The sequence below is a fragment of the Watersipora subatra genome, chromosome 1 (genome assembly GCF_963576615.1).
Source record: "Watersipora subatra chromosome 1, tzWatSuba1.1, whole genome shotgun sequence".
NCBI classification, from domain to species: domain Eukaryota; kingdom Metazoa; phylum Bryozoa; class Gymnolaemata; order Cheilostomatida; family Watersiporidae; genus Watersipora; species Watersipora subatra.
In genome coordinates, this window is record NC_088708.1 from 26,937,961 (window position 1) to 26,954,253 (window position 16,293).

Consider the following 16,293-nt stretch of genomic DNA (forward strand, 5'->3'; position numbering starts at 1 on the left):
TGCGCTTGGCTTCACATCGGCACATTGAAAAGATTATTTGATCCCTGTGAGGTGCAATCTTTTTTCCTAGCACTCATAGCTGGCTTCGAAAAGACAGGGCTCTTATTATAGCAAAGATTAAAACACTATTATTAGCTAAACAAATATCATTAAACAAATTTTAGCTTAAGTTACTCAAATTCATTAGGAAAAGAAACTTAGCCAATGGCAACTACATTACCTGCACTGTTTATGAGCTATTTTAAATCTGGAGCGAATGTGTAGCATAAAGAGTAAGAAATTTTTTTCAACAATTTGTTTTAGTGTCGCCTCATGCTTTCAAATATATGAATTATGCATTGGCCGGCAACACAGAAGTAAACAAATACCTTCATTTAAAAATTAGAATGGTAAATGTTGTATATGCTTGTTAAGAATGAAGTTTCTATGCAAAAACTTTTACCATACCGGGCATTCATTCAGTAGTACTTGATTTATCTGCCCCGTACAAGATACTTTATTACACATGTGAACATTTTCCCTTTTATATTAGGGCTGCTTCAGGTCTATTTCTCCTATAGGCTGTGGGCCGAGCAGGCAAAAGAGCTCTAGAAATGATGCTCCGTGCTTTGAGATAAGGGAAGGCAGCTGCGGCAACTCTTCAGTTTTGAATTCTCCATACCAAAGTTAGTCCAAATCACTGCAGAAATTGCCACTGAAAAGATGTGCCAACGGAAATGCAAGATAAACTGCCTTAGCCCACGGCCTACTAGGTCTGATGTAAGCGTAATTTAATTGGTGTTTTTACAATACATGTACTTTTAATTGGTCTGTTTTTCGCTGTCTTACTAATTGGTATGTAGATACGAAGCACCTTGTCCTTGTCACTAGGATAGATAAATAGGTGGCTAGTCAAGATAGACAGCACTAGGACCTAGTGCTATCTATCTTGTCAAGAATACCCCTAAACCAAATTTAATTAAAGCCCGCTTGTCTAATGGGGCTGACAATTGAGAGCAAACTTTCAATTTTTTACTGTTTATCAATATTCTGAAACTTGTGTTAGTATATGCAGTTGATTAATGGGCTAAAATTGCTTTTACATCAGCAAATTTTGTCTGTGCAATAGATAAGGTTAGCCTAAATAGTTATGTACACAATTTATTTGCATATTATATTTATTATAAATTTTCATGGTTGTCATAGAAGGCTTTGACCTAGGGTAAACTAGTCAAACATGAATTGCTGTTTTAAATTAAGCTATCGGCTAATAAAAGAAGTATTTTGCTCATTTCAGTCAAGGCGTAATGCATGTACAAATAGATCACAAAACAAACAAAGCTATTTGTATATTAGAGATCTTAAAAAACAAACTTAAACCACACATAAATAATATGATTATGTACATACTAACAAAAGTGTTTATTTGTACATTCACCTATGCTCCATCATGCTCTTGACGAGTAATAATGTGTGTAACTTCCTGACCATCTTCATTTTCTGGATTAAACATTGAAGTAGCAGGAACGATGATGTCTTGGACAATGTGTGGTGAAAAGTCAACATCAGCAAGGTATTGGCTAGAATGAGCTGATATTGGTGGAAATCCTCCCGGACTAAGCACTTCCTTTAGTTGGTTATCATCACAGTTAATACTTTTCTTTTCGTCAAATATTTCTTTAGTGTTTTGAAATGGAATTAGCTCTTTAGGTTTTTCAGCAACATGACATTCTCCTTCAGCGCAAGGTGTCGTGGAAGGAGCACTGGATTCTGTTCTAGCTCTGACCAGCACTCGCAATGTGATATCTTTTGAAACATTTGCTTCCAACTTTGTAGATGGCTTTGTGTAAGCCACAAGTGGTAATGTACCTTGCTTATCAAAAGAATGAGTTGCAGTTAGAGTTGTGGGTTCTTCATTGGCATCGGTGAAAGAATCTTTGCTATGGACTGATGACCGTGAACTTGAAACACTTGAGGCTGTCCCCATAGTTTGTGGCAACTGCTGAGCTTCATGCTTGGGCATTTTCGCTGTAGGAATTTCATCCTTGAGCAAACTATAAGCTTTCTGGTTTATTGGTTTTTCCTTAGAAACTGGAGAAACCTCTACTGGTGTTCTGGTGAACACTTCAAGTGAGGAGTCATCACCTTCCTCCAGTGATAGTAATGCGGTATTGTTTTGGTCACTTTGCTCAAATGTTTGTTCAGAGAATGTTGAATTATGGTGTGGATTTATGTCATTTACCATTGCTGCAAGTGTGTTGCTTTCTTTGACCTGTTTTGATACAGCTGCTGAGGTCAGATGTGGGTAGCTTTTTGTGTTTGGGCTAATAATAACAGCTGAGGAAGTAATTGAAGCTACTGTTGTGGTACCTGCACAGGAGTTACTTGAATTAAGAACTACAGAAATTGAATGTTTGAGTGATGTTTCCTGTGGCTTTGCTAGAATCGGTCGACAGGAAGTAGATGTTGATGTTGTAGAATTTTGTAACTTTTTAATTAAAGATTGTCCTGAAGAATGACTTTGTGAAATGGGAAGCGCTGCATTTTCTTTAGCTGGTGCTGAAGTGGAAAGACTTTTTGTCAATGCTGGTTTTTTGCTACCCGATAAAAAGAGTCTACCATCAGATTTTAGTAAATGCCTAACTTGTGGCATGGTACTAGCAATAGAGTCTGTGGCGACGGCAGCGCCTGCAATCGGGCCAGTAGCAATTGGAAAGCCAATAGGGGAGCCCAGAGGAAGAGAGAATGAACGTCGAGTCATATCAGGGCTCTTCATAAGCCTTTCATTTACTGTTTGAGAAGTGCTATAATTACGTAGAAGGCCCTTGCTCAATAGCTCTTTTGCTTTTTCCATAGAAATAACCACTCCCTTACCTAAAATTTACAACACACGGAAAAATTCCATTACTCTGCCAGTTTTTGATAACCATTGCTCGATTGAGATTGCTTCTAATTTTTTGGAGCACCTTAAATAAATATCCAATGTGAATGTAAAAACAACGCTGTCAGATGGAGATCTATTGCATATCTCTCTTATGTACAGCATGTGTTATTACCGGTAATAAATCACAAACCTTCAGACAAATCATGTTTTTTGGGAAAACCTGTATCCCTAACTCAGAGTTAAAATTAAAAAAATTTGTGACACATCTTATGGAGACTCAATCTCAACAAATTAGCAGCCACATATAATACAACAAAGATTGAAACCAACCGTAACAGAAGTGCATAAAAATTACCCTAAGTAAATCATTGATAAAACGGATCAGCTAGACAATTTTTCCCTATGCAGTATTGCTTATAGCATGGTCATGTAAAGATTGAAATATGTTTACAAGGAGTGCACTTGCAGTGCATAGAGCTGCCATGCATTTTTATAAAACCAAGCCAACTAGGTGTTTTGTCCAATTCTACAAATTTTCAGTAATTATTCAAAGGCAATAAAATTTGAAAAAACTAAGGTAAATATGTGAGCAGTGCATTTTGCTTGAAAAGTTGAACTGCTTTACAACAAAACAATAGAGTGACCGCTGCGGGCATCATCTAGAAACAGCATAATACTGCTATTATACCATATCAGGGCAAACACGGTAATAACTTGACACTAATTAATTCCAGAGCCTAAAAATCAGTGATAAATACTCAAGTAATTACATACAGCAATAAAGCAAATGAAACAAATGCATCATGCAAAACAATGTAAAAACACTGATTGTAAAAACCTAGTTTATAGGTAAAAACTAAATTAGTAAAGCAATCAGCAGTAAAAAATATTTTTACTGCTACTTCATTTTGAAAATGCAAGAACAGAAGTGTTGTTTTGACTACGCATGAAACTGGTGAGAGGTTGAGTGATAGTTACAGGCAACCGTACCTTACGCTAACTTAAAAATAGCTACATTACACGTAGAACCTGTAAGTTAAATTTGGTAATTTAAAAACTTAAATTATCAAATGAATTTAATTCATTGACTTTTTAAATGAATTTTACATTGAACTTCTAATTTCTACATACCTTTTTTACGTACATTTACAAAACTGCAATTCTTCAAAATTTTTTTAGAAATTGTATGTACAGTAAAGCCTCTATTTGAACGCAACCTTGGCGTTCAAAATCCAAAAATCCACCTGGGCATTTTTTGATCTTTATGAACCCATAATAGAAAGAGATTAGGGGAAAATGTCCACAAAATAGCACTAATAATTACTCGGTTGTATCAATAACAATTATCGTAAAACCTTTATTTGAACACCCCCTTTATTTGAATACCACCTCTTATAGAACACCACTATAAAAGGATTGAAAAATGCAACGCCATGTTTGATCTTTACGAATCCATAATAGAAAGTGATTAGTAAAAAAGTGTCCATAAACTAGTACTATTAATGACTCGGTTACATCAAGAGCAAATAATTTTTGTGTGAATGATGTAATGGTTGCCATGATTTTAGTGATGTGTACTTGAGAAGATCGGTCGTCACAATTATCAGAACTACACCCTGATTCAAAGTTACTAAAGTGTAAATCATATCCATTGTTTTCAGATCCATCCATAATGTGGTTTACAATCTGACCTGAAGACTTTGGAGCGTTTTGATGAAAGAGGAGAATACTTTTCAGGAACGCGGTATGAGGTAACAGCAACCACTCTTATGGTGTATTTTAGCTTTAAAACCTTAAAAACACCTTTAAAAATTCAAAACATTACATTTGTTTTATAACTCCAAAGCTTTACGATTTTCATCACTTTCGTCACTTCATCGTTTGGTCACTTCGTAAGTGACACCATCGAAACACTTAATAACAGCACCACGCTAATATTTTATAGTCAAATTAGTTCCTTATTTAACTGGGTCTGATACTTTGATGTTTATGAAAAACGGTTTAGCTAAAATGCTGAGGCTAACGCCAATGAATGTCGATTCGAACCAGATTGTAAAATATAGGCAACATTAGCATCGCGTGGCCCGTAAAAGGGTCAAATTTATCATCCCAAAAATTTGACAAGCTAGTTGCAAAATGCAGTGCCACCCTTTAGTTGAACGCCACCTCTAATTAAATGCCACTATAGGAGAAGAATTGAAAAATAAAGCACCATGGCCTTCAAAGACAAGTTTTACGAAATATTAAAAATGAATATAATATGTATATAAAGACACACATTTGCTCAAAATTTGTTGTACATTAAAAAATTTAAGTATAGAGGGGATCATATGGTGAGATTAACTATAAAAATATAAAAAAAATTTGAATTACTATATTCAAAGGACCTTTGCACAAAAATACTACAAAATTACTATTCTAAAGTCATATTCTAAAACTTCTAACATGTTAGATGAAACAAAGTGTGAACACGTTAAGAAATAACTTGACTATCTTTTCATTTTTGTCGAGGTCAGTCGCGTATGCATTTTCCTTGAAAAAATTAATTGTCAATGGCTGCTTATTGGAAACTCACTCCAAATTAATCATTAAAAAATTCTGTATCTAATGGTCTGTGGTTTGTGGTGGTTTTTAACAAAAGTAAGGCAGTAAATCATCGCTACCAGCAAATGTCTCTTAAAATATGAGGTAGTCTTATAATTTCTGACAGCACTGTAGTTTGCGAATCAAAACATTATCCAATCAAAACCGACCGGGTTGGTTTATCACCCACCCTGTGCTTATCACTCAATCCTGATTTATATTCTAATCAACTTTCATTGTAAACAGGTCTTTAAGTTCTATGCAAATCTCAGACAGTGATTGAAGTAATCGGCATACCAGTACGCTGACCACTGACATGGATGTATGATGGGAATGATGCTGAACCTTGTGCATTGGTTTTCTTGTTCAACTGGGCCGAGAATTGTCGCACAGGAGGGAGGTCAAGACGATAACCTTGATATGTCGATCTAACAGGCTTCTTTTTAGTGGTTGACTGTTCTGGCCCTCCAATTACATTATCTGATGAGGCGCTAATGCTAGGCAGCTGTATCCTGAAATAAGATTGTGGAGATGCATGTAATGCTAACAAAAATCATAAAATCGCAACAGGAAGTATTTGGCTGTAAAAGAATGAAACTGTATACTGGATTACTGGTACATTTTAAATGATACCAACTAGTGGAACAGGAAGTTTATGCAAATTTTCATCTGTTCTTGCAATAGTTCCAAATACACAGCAGTAATTTACTGAACACCTATGGGCATGGTGGACTGTTGAAAGAGTCAAGCTGAATAAGTTATTTTTTGATTAACTTTCTGCCAAATATCACTACCATGCAGAGATAATACCTCTTCCATTTCGTAAAGTGCACAACATATTAATAACAAGAATACCGGTGAGGCTGCAGAGAAGTAAGTGACCCTTGTGAACTACTTGACATGTTCAAAGGGTCATTGTTGCTCGGTGTAATAGAGGAGATAGCCGCCAGCTGTTCCTGTTCAGAAGGAAATACATTGCTTCTCTTCATTTGCTTCCTCATCCTGCTCTCTATGAGAAGATAGACAAGTTAAATTCAATGCAATAGCACACAAAAAACAGTTTATAACCTTTGTAAAAATAATATTGCCTAAAAATTGTTGTTACCTTTACTTGGGCTTTTTCGTTTTTTTGGAACTGATGTTACAGAATTCTCCACCCTCTAAAAACATAATTTTCAGTTGAGGCTTTTGGAGCAGAGCAAAGGCAACATTAGATAAAGATATTGTAGCGCTTCCTTATGTGTATAGACTGTGACTATCCGGCACTAAATACTGACAACAAATGATTTGTTGAAACAGAAAACATTAGCACAGACTATATGTAGCTTTTTTATAGAATGATGCAAACTGAACTAAACAAGATGAATTTGATGAACTAAACTATACAAATTATGTATCAAATATTGATGAGAGTTCAGCTTTGATGAATAAGATGGATCAGACAGTCGCTGTGTTTGCCTCCTTCCATTCATTGTACACAAACACCAATATATTCCATGAATGTATTACCTTAATGGTAGTAATAATTTTGCGGGTGCTGATGTTCAAAGCCTGTGACTTTTTCTTCTTAAACCGATCTATTGTAGAAAGCGACATGGTTGGGATGAGCTGGGTTGAGGCTGTTAAAAGCCTTTCCAAGTATGACCGTATTTCCTCCTGCCAAACAAGAAAGGAGGAAATAGCAGGCACAGCAATGAGACAACGTTATAATTGAACACTAAAACCACCTGTACTAAAGAGCACATGATATATTGAACTAAAACTCTTGCCTTCAACCGAACTGAAGTGCCTCCAACCAAAGTGCCTTCAACCAACCCTAACCTGAAAGTAATCCCATCTACTCTACCTGAATGCATCTGTCCACTATTGCTTGGGTGAGAAGACGATCCTTTTTGGTCTTAAAGTTAATATTGAGCTTATCGTTGGCTCCTGCCACAACAATTAGCTCATTCTCTGCTCTCATTCGTTCTCTCATGTTTTCAAGATCATCAATTGGACATGTCTGAGCATGCTCACCAACCACAAAGAGAATGGGAGTAGTAGAATCTACGGTTACATCATCGGCATCCTAGTCAACCAAAATCATTTGTAAAACACTATGTTGTTATGCAATAAAACATATGAGCTTTGAGACTAGCCAATATAATATAAAGAATGAAAAGATAAGAATAAAGGCGTGTTGTAGGACAACAGTGAAAAAGTAGTGTTGAATAGAATTACGTCAGCAAGGAAAATGCAAAATGATGAAAACCATTCCTTACCCCTCTGAGACCGCTTAGTCCAAGAAGTGGATAGCCAAGGGCTATTACTGCATTCACCCTCTGAATAGAGCTTACCTATGCAATCACAAGTAGACTATTGCTACATTCAGCTGTAAAGCCTCAGAAATAAGTAAGTGGTATTTATGGCAGGAACAACAAGGTAAGCTAAAACGGGGAGCAGTATCTACAAGATTCTTTAGGGTCCAAACAAGATTCTTTTAGTTTGTTAACTGTGAGAAAGGTGTTCATCAACACAGGGTGGAGTGGTTTACTACACCCATTGAGTAGACACTACTGCATGAATAATACCCAAATGAACGTAAAAATGAACTCAGCTAAGAAAACATACATAGATAGCCAGCAATGCCCCAAAGTTCCATCCAAACAATATAATTGGTTTGCCAGGATACATCTCTTTGGCCTGAAACAGAAAATGAAAACATCAAAAATGCAATGAATAACAGTAATTAATAGTAATATCAGAAACCTTTTTCAAAAAAACTATTTTCTATTCGATCTATTAATGAGGCTGCCAAAATGATCACCTTATACCATTTTTCTTTGTATGTAAACAACACAACAGCATCACCATGAGACTATCCGATGTTACCTGCATAATGCACCCCTTGGTGATACCAACCAAGGTATCAAATTGCTCCCATCTGTCGGTCACTTTGCTAAGATCAGGAGGAGGTACGATGAGAACGCGACCCATATTACCCAGCTGTGTTTGCCACATGTCATGTCGGCGATGCTTGCCAGCGGAACCACTACTCTTAGCATTTGTCAGTCCAAGCTGGGGAACTAAGATTAGCAATGGGTTCTTTGGTAGTTTCTCCTGTTGAGTATATCTAGGCATTTAATGACCAAGTATGGAAACAGCTAATGTACATGTTCATAAAATCCGCATACACCAACATAGCCAACACATGCATAAAGCTGAGCTGACTAGTTGAACCAAATAACCAGTAAACCTTATTGTTGGCTTCATACTCAAGTAAACGGCTACGCATAATCCTGTTATGTAAAAGACAAAAAGGAGAAGGCAGTACAAACCGGTATTTCAATTTTGTAAAAAAAAAATGTGGACAATGAGATGCAACTAAGCATTGAATTGAATCTTTAATACATCTGACTTACAGCTGTGAGTCAGAAGGAAAATACTGCATACTAGCAGGCATCTTTAGTAACACGGAAGTGCTTACAATTGTCATACATAGGTGACACCGAGAGCCATCTAACTAACCAGTTTGGTAAGAGAAGGCATTGCTGTGATCGGGTCCCATGGTCGCTTGATCAACAACTCCAAAGCTTCATTTTGCAATGTGTTCATCCTCTGATGATGTTCTGAACCTGTTATTATTCTATCTATAAGTTCAGGCACCTGTTCATGAAAACAAGAAAAATGCCAGGTGAGATATGCGCTCTTACAGAAGACTATTGCTGACCTGCATTGTAACTACAGAAAATATTGTGTAGGAATGGGAGGACAAGAGACTCAAATTAAAAGCTTTCAACAACCCTCTTTTGTTGCTTTAGATAAACCTGTTTTTTCTCAATGATATTATGTGATGATTGGTACCTCGCAGCCTTTGAAAGTTATACGTAAGAAAATATCCCAAATAGTTCTAGAAATTAAAAGTTATGCCAGAGGTTAGTGACCAAAACAATGGAATGTATGTACAAGCAAGTGTTTTACTAAGATGAATAATGCTACGGGATACAACACACAGGTCTAAAACCCAACGCATGATTTCAAGATTAGGAAGATCTAAATAATAATAACAAAATCGAAAATCTAATGTCTGAAATAAAAGTGAGCACCAATAACCTTGACTTTTAATGTCTGCAGAACTTCTAGATAGTCTGAGAGCATGGAATTAGGGAGATAGTCCATACAGGTAGAATGCAGCCATGAAAGCAGAGAGTGGTCCTAAAAAAGAACACCACGCCTACATGACGTTACTTTAATTAATTAAAGGTTGACTTGCAACTAAATTCACATTACAGTTATTTGGTATCATAAGATTCACCATGTCTTACTCTGTTGTATTGTAGGTGCAAAATATATGGGAATGTGATTACAAGCTCTGAAAAGCAAAAAACCAACATTTAATCGCAGCCACACGAGACCGCAGTAGTTTGGATTCGCTTTCCAGAACGGCTCAAATGGGACGTAGTTGTTACAGGATGGTTTCTGTTTACACTTTCATGCAACCTCATTCGTCGAAATATTTTCACAAATATACTTCACGCATTCAATAAAACCATGTCCATTGTTCTATCGTCTATGCGTCTGTTTTATCTTCATTGTAATTCCGTCACTTTCAGCACTGATATCTTATAACTTACCATGAAAAATCGTTAAACTTTGTAACCTTAGCTCGAAGGAGTACATATCATTGTCTGATAATCATGACGAGCCTGTTGGCCACCTGTGATAATCGAAGTGCTGCAAAAATTATTTGCGAAGTATTGGGTCACATGATCAGATTACGACTTGACGATTGAATAATGCCGAAACAAAACTGTAAAGTTGCGAGCATCTATATTTGACACGGGGTCTTCGGTAAAACCCGAAGTGTTTGTCATAAACTAGTGCTACGATAAGTTTTATATTGAAATTTTTATTGGCCTTTCAATTCACGTGAGAACATCACGTGACAAGACGATAACCAAACTGTAATGAATACATCAGAGAAATAAAGAGATTCCAATCTACGGTGGCTTTTCGTTTTTGAGCTTTTAAGAGCTTGTAATCACCTTTCCACATATTTGGCACCTACAACAGAGTAAGACATGGTGAATCTTTTGATACCAAATAACTGTAATGAGAATTTTGTTGCAAGTCAACCTTTAATAAGAGAAATGGTTCGACAAAACAGAACTTGACAGCCTACATTACGCGAACTGATTCAGCAGCAAGAGCTAAATACATGTTACTCTATGTGCAACGGTACAGTAGATAATAAGTACAATATGAATTAATAAATGATATTGCATTATGTAATCGCTGTCAACCGGCCTAGCAATATTCATTCCCCTTTTCAGGGCATAGCACCTTAAACATTAAAGGTACTTGCTCATTGTGCAAAGTATTTCTCTAATAGATATAGAACATATCAAACATCAACAGTGTCTTATTAGGTATCCACGGAATCTTGACAGCACCTCCCAAGGGTGTATAATGCTTAAAGGTTGACTTGTAACAAAATTCACATTACAGTTATTTGGTATCAAAAGATTCACCATGTTTTACTCTGCTGTGTTGTAGGTGCAAAATATGTGGAAATGTGATTACAAGCTCTTAAAAGCTCAAAAACGAACAGTTAATCGCCGCCATCACGAGACTGCCGTAGATTAGAATTTCTTTCCAAAACGGCTCAAATGGGACGTAGTTGTACAAGATGGCTTCTGTTCACACTTTCACGCAACCTCATTCGTCGAAATAATGTCACAAATCTACTTCACGCATTCAATAAAACCATGTCTATTGTTCTTACGCGTCTGTTTTATCATCATTGTAATGCTGTCACTTGCAGTACTGATATCTTATAACTTACTGTAAAAATTTGTTTAAATTTTTTTACCTTAGCTCGGAGGAGTACATGCCATTGTCTGATAAACATGACGAGCCTGTTGGTCACCTGTGATAATCGAAAAATTCTGCAGAAATTATTTGCGAAGTATGGGTCGAAAAGCCGAAACAAAACTGTAAAGTAGCGAGTATCTATATTTGATACGGGGTCTTTGGTAAAACCCGAAGTGTTTGTCATAAACTAGTGCTACGAGAAGTTTTATATTCAGCCTTTTATTGGCCTTTCAATTCACGTGAGGAAATCACCTGACAAAACAATAACCAAATGTAATGAGTATGTCAGAGAAATAAACTGATTCCAATCTATGGCGGCTTTTCGTTTTTGAGCTTCTAAGAGCTTGTAATCACACTTCCACATATTTTGCACCTACAAAACAGCAAAGTAAGACATGGCGAATCTTTTGATACCAAATAACTGTAATGTGAATTTCGTTGCAAGTCAACCTTTAACCACAATACAGAGGGGCATGCACAAAATCTATCTTGAATAAACAGAACCTACCCAGCAAGCACTAGAGAAAATGTGTCTAATACGTTTAGCACTCTTGTCGACATGGAGGCGCCTTAGTATTGGCTCGTTGACAGTGCCAGCATTAGCAAGCTTTGAGAGTCTCTCCGAGGCGAGAGCCTTGTAGACTCTGTTGAACACTTTATTCTGGGCTGCATTCCATTCACTCCTGAAATCAAAGCATTACTGGTTGTAGCAAATAAAACAATAGGTATGCTGCAGGTAAAAACACCTATTGGACCGGTGACAGAAGGTATGCATAGCTGTCATCCATGGCTGAATAGCTAAATAGCTAAAAATGATACAATTTGATAAGTTTTTTGACAGTGCAAGACAATTATAACAGCCACTACTTAAACATGATCAATGTAACACAATAAAGTGTATGACGACAAAACTTAATCATCATAGAGTATAGCAACCAGAGCAATATTCTTGACCACCAGTATTGAGCTATTTTAGCACTCTAGCAAAAGAGAATAAAGCCTTGGTGGCATAGATACCAGTAATTTTACCTATCAATTGGTTCATCGGCATGGAAAGTAACTGCTGGCCGAACAGTCTTCATATGACGTTCACACTCCGTCATAAGGTCATTAGCCTGGTCATCATTAAACTGTGACTCAACAGAGCTGTCGATTCCTTCGATGTCCACTATTTCATCATTATCGACGGACCTTTGCAAAGAATCATGCCCAGCTTTAGCACCATATGTGTAATCTGTATGCCAATTACTATTCATAGCCACACAGAAAATACTCTCTTTATTTCCTGGTCTATGTAATGCATGACGTAGAGCGTACAGACAAGACACTAAGTAGCTGGACTAAATCTTATTGGTCAATTGATATAATCAGTATGTCAATTGCAAGGCACCTTTAAAAAAGATATGTAAACAAAAGAACAGAATAAAAATATCCTTTAATTATAGCGAGTTATTTGATAAAAGTTCAAGATAAAAAGATATAAGACTAAAGAGGCATCAAGCAGAAAGTTGAATCCGCGCATAAATTTCTGTAGTGAGATAAACCCATAGTTCATATTGATTATCTTGGATTAAAAGACTAATACTTATTAAATCACGATTATATTTATTGGTATTTTCAACCCTTTTGAAAAATCAAATGATACCTAAAGCACTCAAGTATTTTACACAAGTGATACATTCATTTCTATATATTAGTGCTCAACAAAAGAAAAAAAGCATAAGTTTGAGACTAACGGCCACATTAGTACATTACAATTGTTTCAGGGCTCCATTTTCCTTAATAATTAGAATCCAAGGAAAGCCAAAAAGCTGCCATTGTGATATTTTTTTGTATTTTAATAAAAAACGACAACATGCTTAATTTAGTATAACAAGTTGTGACTTCTCAGACTCATCTGACAAAACTGATCAGTCTGAAACAAGATTAGTCTACACCTTATTTTTTACATATATTTTTTAAACAAAAATAATTCTAACAATTCCGCGTTTAAACATTTTTCAACACCAAGGATTATCTATTAGCTGTCCCTGCTATGGTAAAAACCAATATCATCACACCATCTTAAAGAATTCATCACAAATGCGCATACTGACTAACTAGCTTATTGTCTGATCTATGCAATGTATCAATAATAAAATATCTTTCAAGCCTAATCTATGCTTTTGTGACAACATAATTTCAAGATAACATACCGAGATGTTTTGCGACTTTCGCTGTTTAGCCAAGAAATGTACTTAGCTGTCTGCGCATGACTTTGATCCGACTGGCTGTTCCAGTTTTTAGAATAACAATGATCTGTTGATATACTGTCAGGCCTAACGGAGTCGTCTCTCATGAACCGCTGAGCGAATGAACTGACTTCACGTTTCTTCACAGAAGTACTTCTAGCCAACAATAGCGGCGAACTGTTAGACAACAAATCTCTTCGCAACTGGTCTTGTTCCATCATTGACAATATAGCTACTGTTCATTTAACTATTAATGTTGCCATCTTGATAGCTACTTTTATTCCCATCTGACCTAAAACAACGGAATAGTAAATATGAATCGTCAGGAACTTTATAATGCATGAGCAAACAGAGGAAGGAGCATCAAGCACTTTCAAACTGAAATGTCCAAAGTTAAAAGAATAGTGAGTAAAGAAGAAACAACATGAATGCTGTCTCTCTTTTGCTAAAAGTATTACAGTAAGGACACTAGCTGAAAGTCAAAAGTCCAACCAGCTTCGTCAACCCGACACCATTTTCTATGCATGCTTTTTCTTCATACTGACAATGTTCAGGTTTAAAGTAGGCTGAATTAACATAACCTTCTTTGATAGGCACACATTGGAAATACATTGCATCATACAGACAAATTTTATCATTGGATGCTGATAAACTCCAAAACCAATTGTAAGTTGTATAAGCCTAAATGACTTTCAAGACAAACAATCAACAGCTTAATGTTTATATCAGATGCACTTGTTACAAAATATGTTATTTTTCATAAAGGTATTTTAATTTTTACTAATTTCAGCATACAAAACTTTCATGGAAATTATACCAAAGTTAAAATTGACTTCAAGCCATTTAATCTGCCTGAAAATAAAAAAAAAGAGTATATAAGCCCCAAAAAAACAAGTGTTTTACCCCATAAAGTAGTTCTAAATAGCCTGCAAATTGTGTTGGAGGATATTATGAGGAGAGATAATGATCAGCATGATTAAATCTTATGAAGCTTGAGATTTCAAAAGAATTTATAGCGTAATTTATAGCTAGCATCCATTTATTTGTGTAAAGGCATTGGTTAGGAGCAATGTAACAGTATACTCTACCTAGCAACTTGAACCGCTAACCCAAAGCTAGCCTACATTTCCATATGCGCTTTAGAATGAGTATTTCTGATGTTACCGACCAACATGCATGACGTAAAACAATAAAAATAGCTAAAAGAAAACTTTTTTGCATTTTGTGTATCGAATAAATATAACACAACTCCCAAACCACTGACAACATTGTTTGTTTGTTCTTTAGCACTAGTTAGTGTTTATAAAATTAGCAGGCAGTTGCCAAAGAACAGTGAAGAGTAAGACAAATCATACATATACATGTAGAAACGCAGCAAAATAATGAATGAAGGTCACTATGATTCTACTGATACAGATAAAAGAGTGAGAACTACACTGTCTCACAATATGAAGTTATCAAAATAAACTCCATCTTGTTTATCGGATAACTGCAATTTAAATAAATGGAATAATTAATGCTAACGTCTCCTTTTTGATGTGGTTGTCTGTTATGTCATCGCATTATGCCTTTGCATAATCGAGTGCCTTAAAAAATCTAAGAATGCCTTTCCAGCTGTCATTGATATCAAGCGTAAGTTTTTGCAACAATATATGTACAAGCGAGGAAAGCAACTATGGCAATGAAACTATCAGCTTTGAAAAATTGTCATGAAGATACCAACTAGAGTGTAGTACATAAAGCATGAAAAAACAGGTTGGAACTAGAAGCAAGGTTACAAAGTGTGAAGGTACAGTTATTTCTACTAATTTCTACTTTTCACTTCATGTACAACTATCTGAAAATGTTAAGGGAGATTACCAGCAACTACAAAAAAGTCACTGACTCCATTTAGCATTAATTGCCATACTGAGTATAAAAAATTATGTGCGCAGATGCTACGAGATGATCATAGGAAGAACATTAGTCTAGCCAACTCACTAAACCTAGTTGTTGCTATAGGGTAGACTTGTTCCAATCCACTGCTCAAATATGCATTTGTGAGCAGCTTACCAACTGAAGCTGTTAGCTAATTAAACACATCTGCAACAGTAAAACGTTTGGAATGAAAATTGTTGCTTATGCTGAAACAATTTTTTCCGCAAAAGGTCCACAAGCACACGGAATTTGTAACACTGCAGCTCACAATTGGAAATGTATAAACAGAAAAGTTCCTTGTAACTCCTGCCCTGACTTTGATCATTAGTCACGTCAATGTCGCACTGAGAGAAAGTTATAGACATCACCCAGCCTAGGTTTGTCATAGTGTGAACATTACTGTGACAGATTATCACCAACGTATTCTGGGATTAATTAACGCCAACATACGCCACTAACGCCGTGAACCAGCCTTTACCGATAGAGCATGTCACCAATCTGAAACTGCAAGTAGCTTGGTAAACAACTTTGAATTGCCAATAACTGGTCAAACTATAATTGTGAAAATAATAAATGGCAATTATGCATGGTGTGATGGTTAGGTGGAGATGAATGCAAAAAGGAGCATTATGAGAGTGTGCAACTATGTTGCTTGGTTGCACCAAAGATAGTACAGGTATATGAATATGAACTGATTGTAGTACCTGGGTCACGAGTAAAGCAACATCTGTAAATGTACAGCTTGATATTGGAAAAGCCTAATAAACTAATCAACACTACAAGAGGTCTGGGTCTGAGAAACAAAAATATCCATCCGGCTAAATTGAATGCCTCAGAGATGTATGT

General features: G+C 36.1%; 1 protein-coding gene across 1 annotated transcript; it reads right to left on the minus strand.

Annotated features, from left to right (window-relative positions):
- Positions 1–1,137: 1,137 nt before the first annotated feature.
- On the minus strand, positions 1,138–13,763 carry LOC137401820 (KAT8 regulatory NSL complex subunit 3-like). The gene is made up of 14 exons (XM_068088295.1): positions 13,495–13,763; positions 12,329–12,490; positions 11,808–11,982; positions 9,539–9,640; positions 8,954–9,091; positions 8,318–8,545; positions 8,057–8,128; positions 7,708–7,782; positions 7,293–7,514; positions 6,956–7,102; positions 6,552–6,606; positions 6,302–6,455; positions 5,744–5,958; positions 1,138–2,853 (listed from the first exon to the last, which is right to left on the minus strand). The coding sequence occupies exons 1-14, from the start codon at positions 13,749–13,751 to the stop codon at positions 1,418–1,420; spliced, it is 3,438 nt and encodes a 1,145-aa protein (XP_067944396.1). The 5' UTR covers positions 13,752–13,763; the 3' UTR covers positions 1,138–1,417.
- Positions 13,764–16,293: the final 2,530 nt, after the last annotated feature.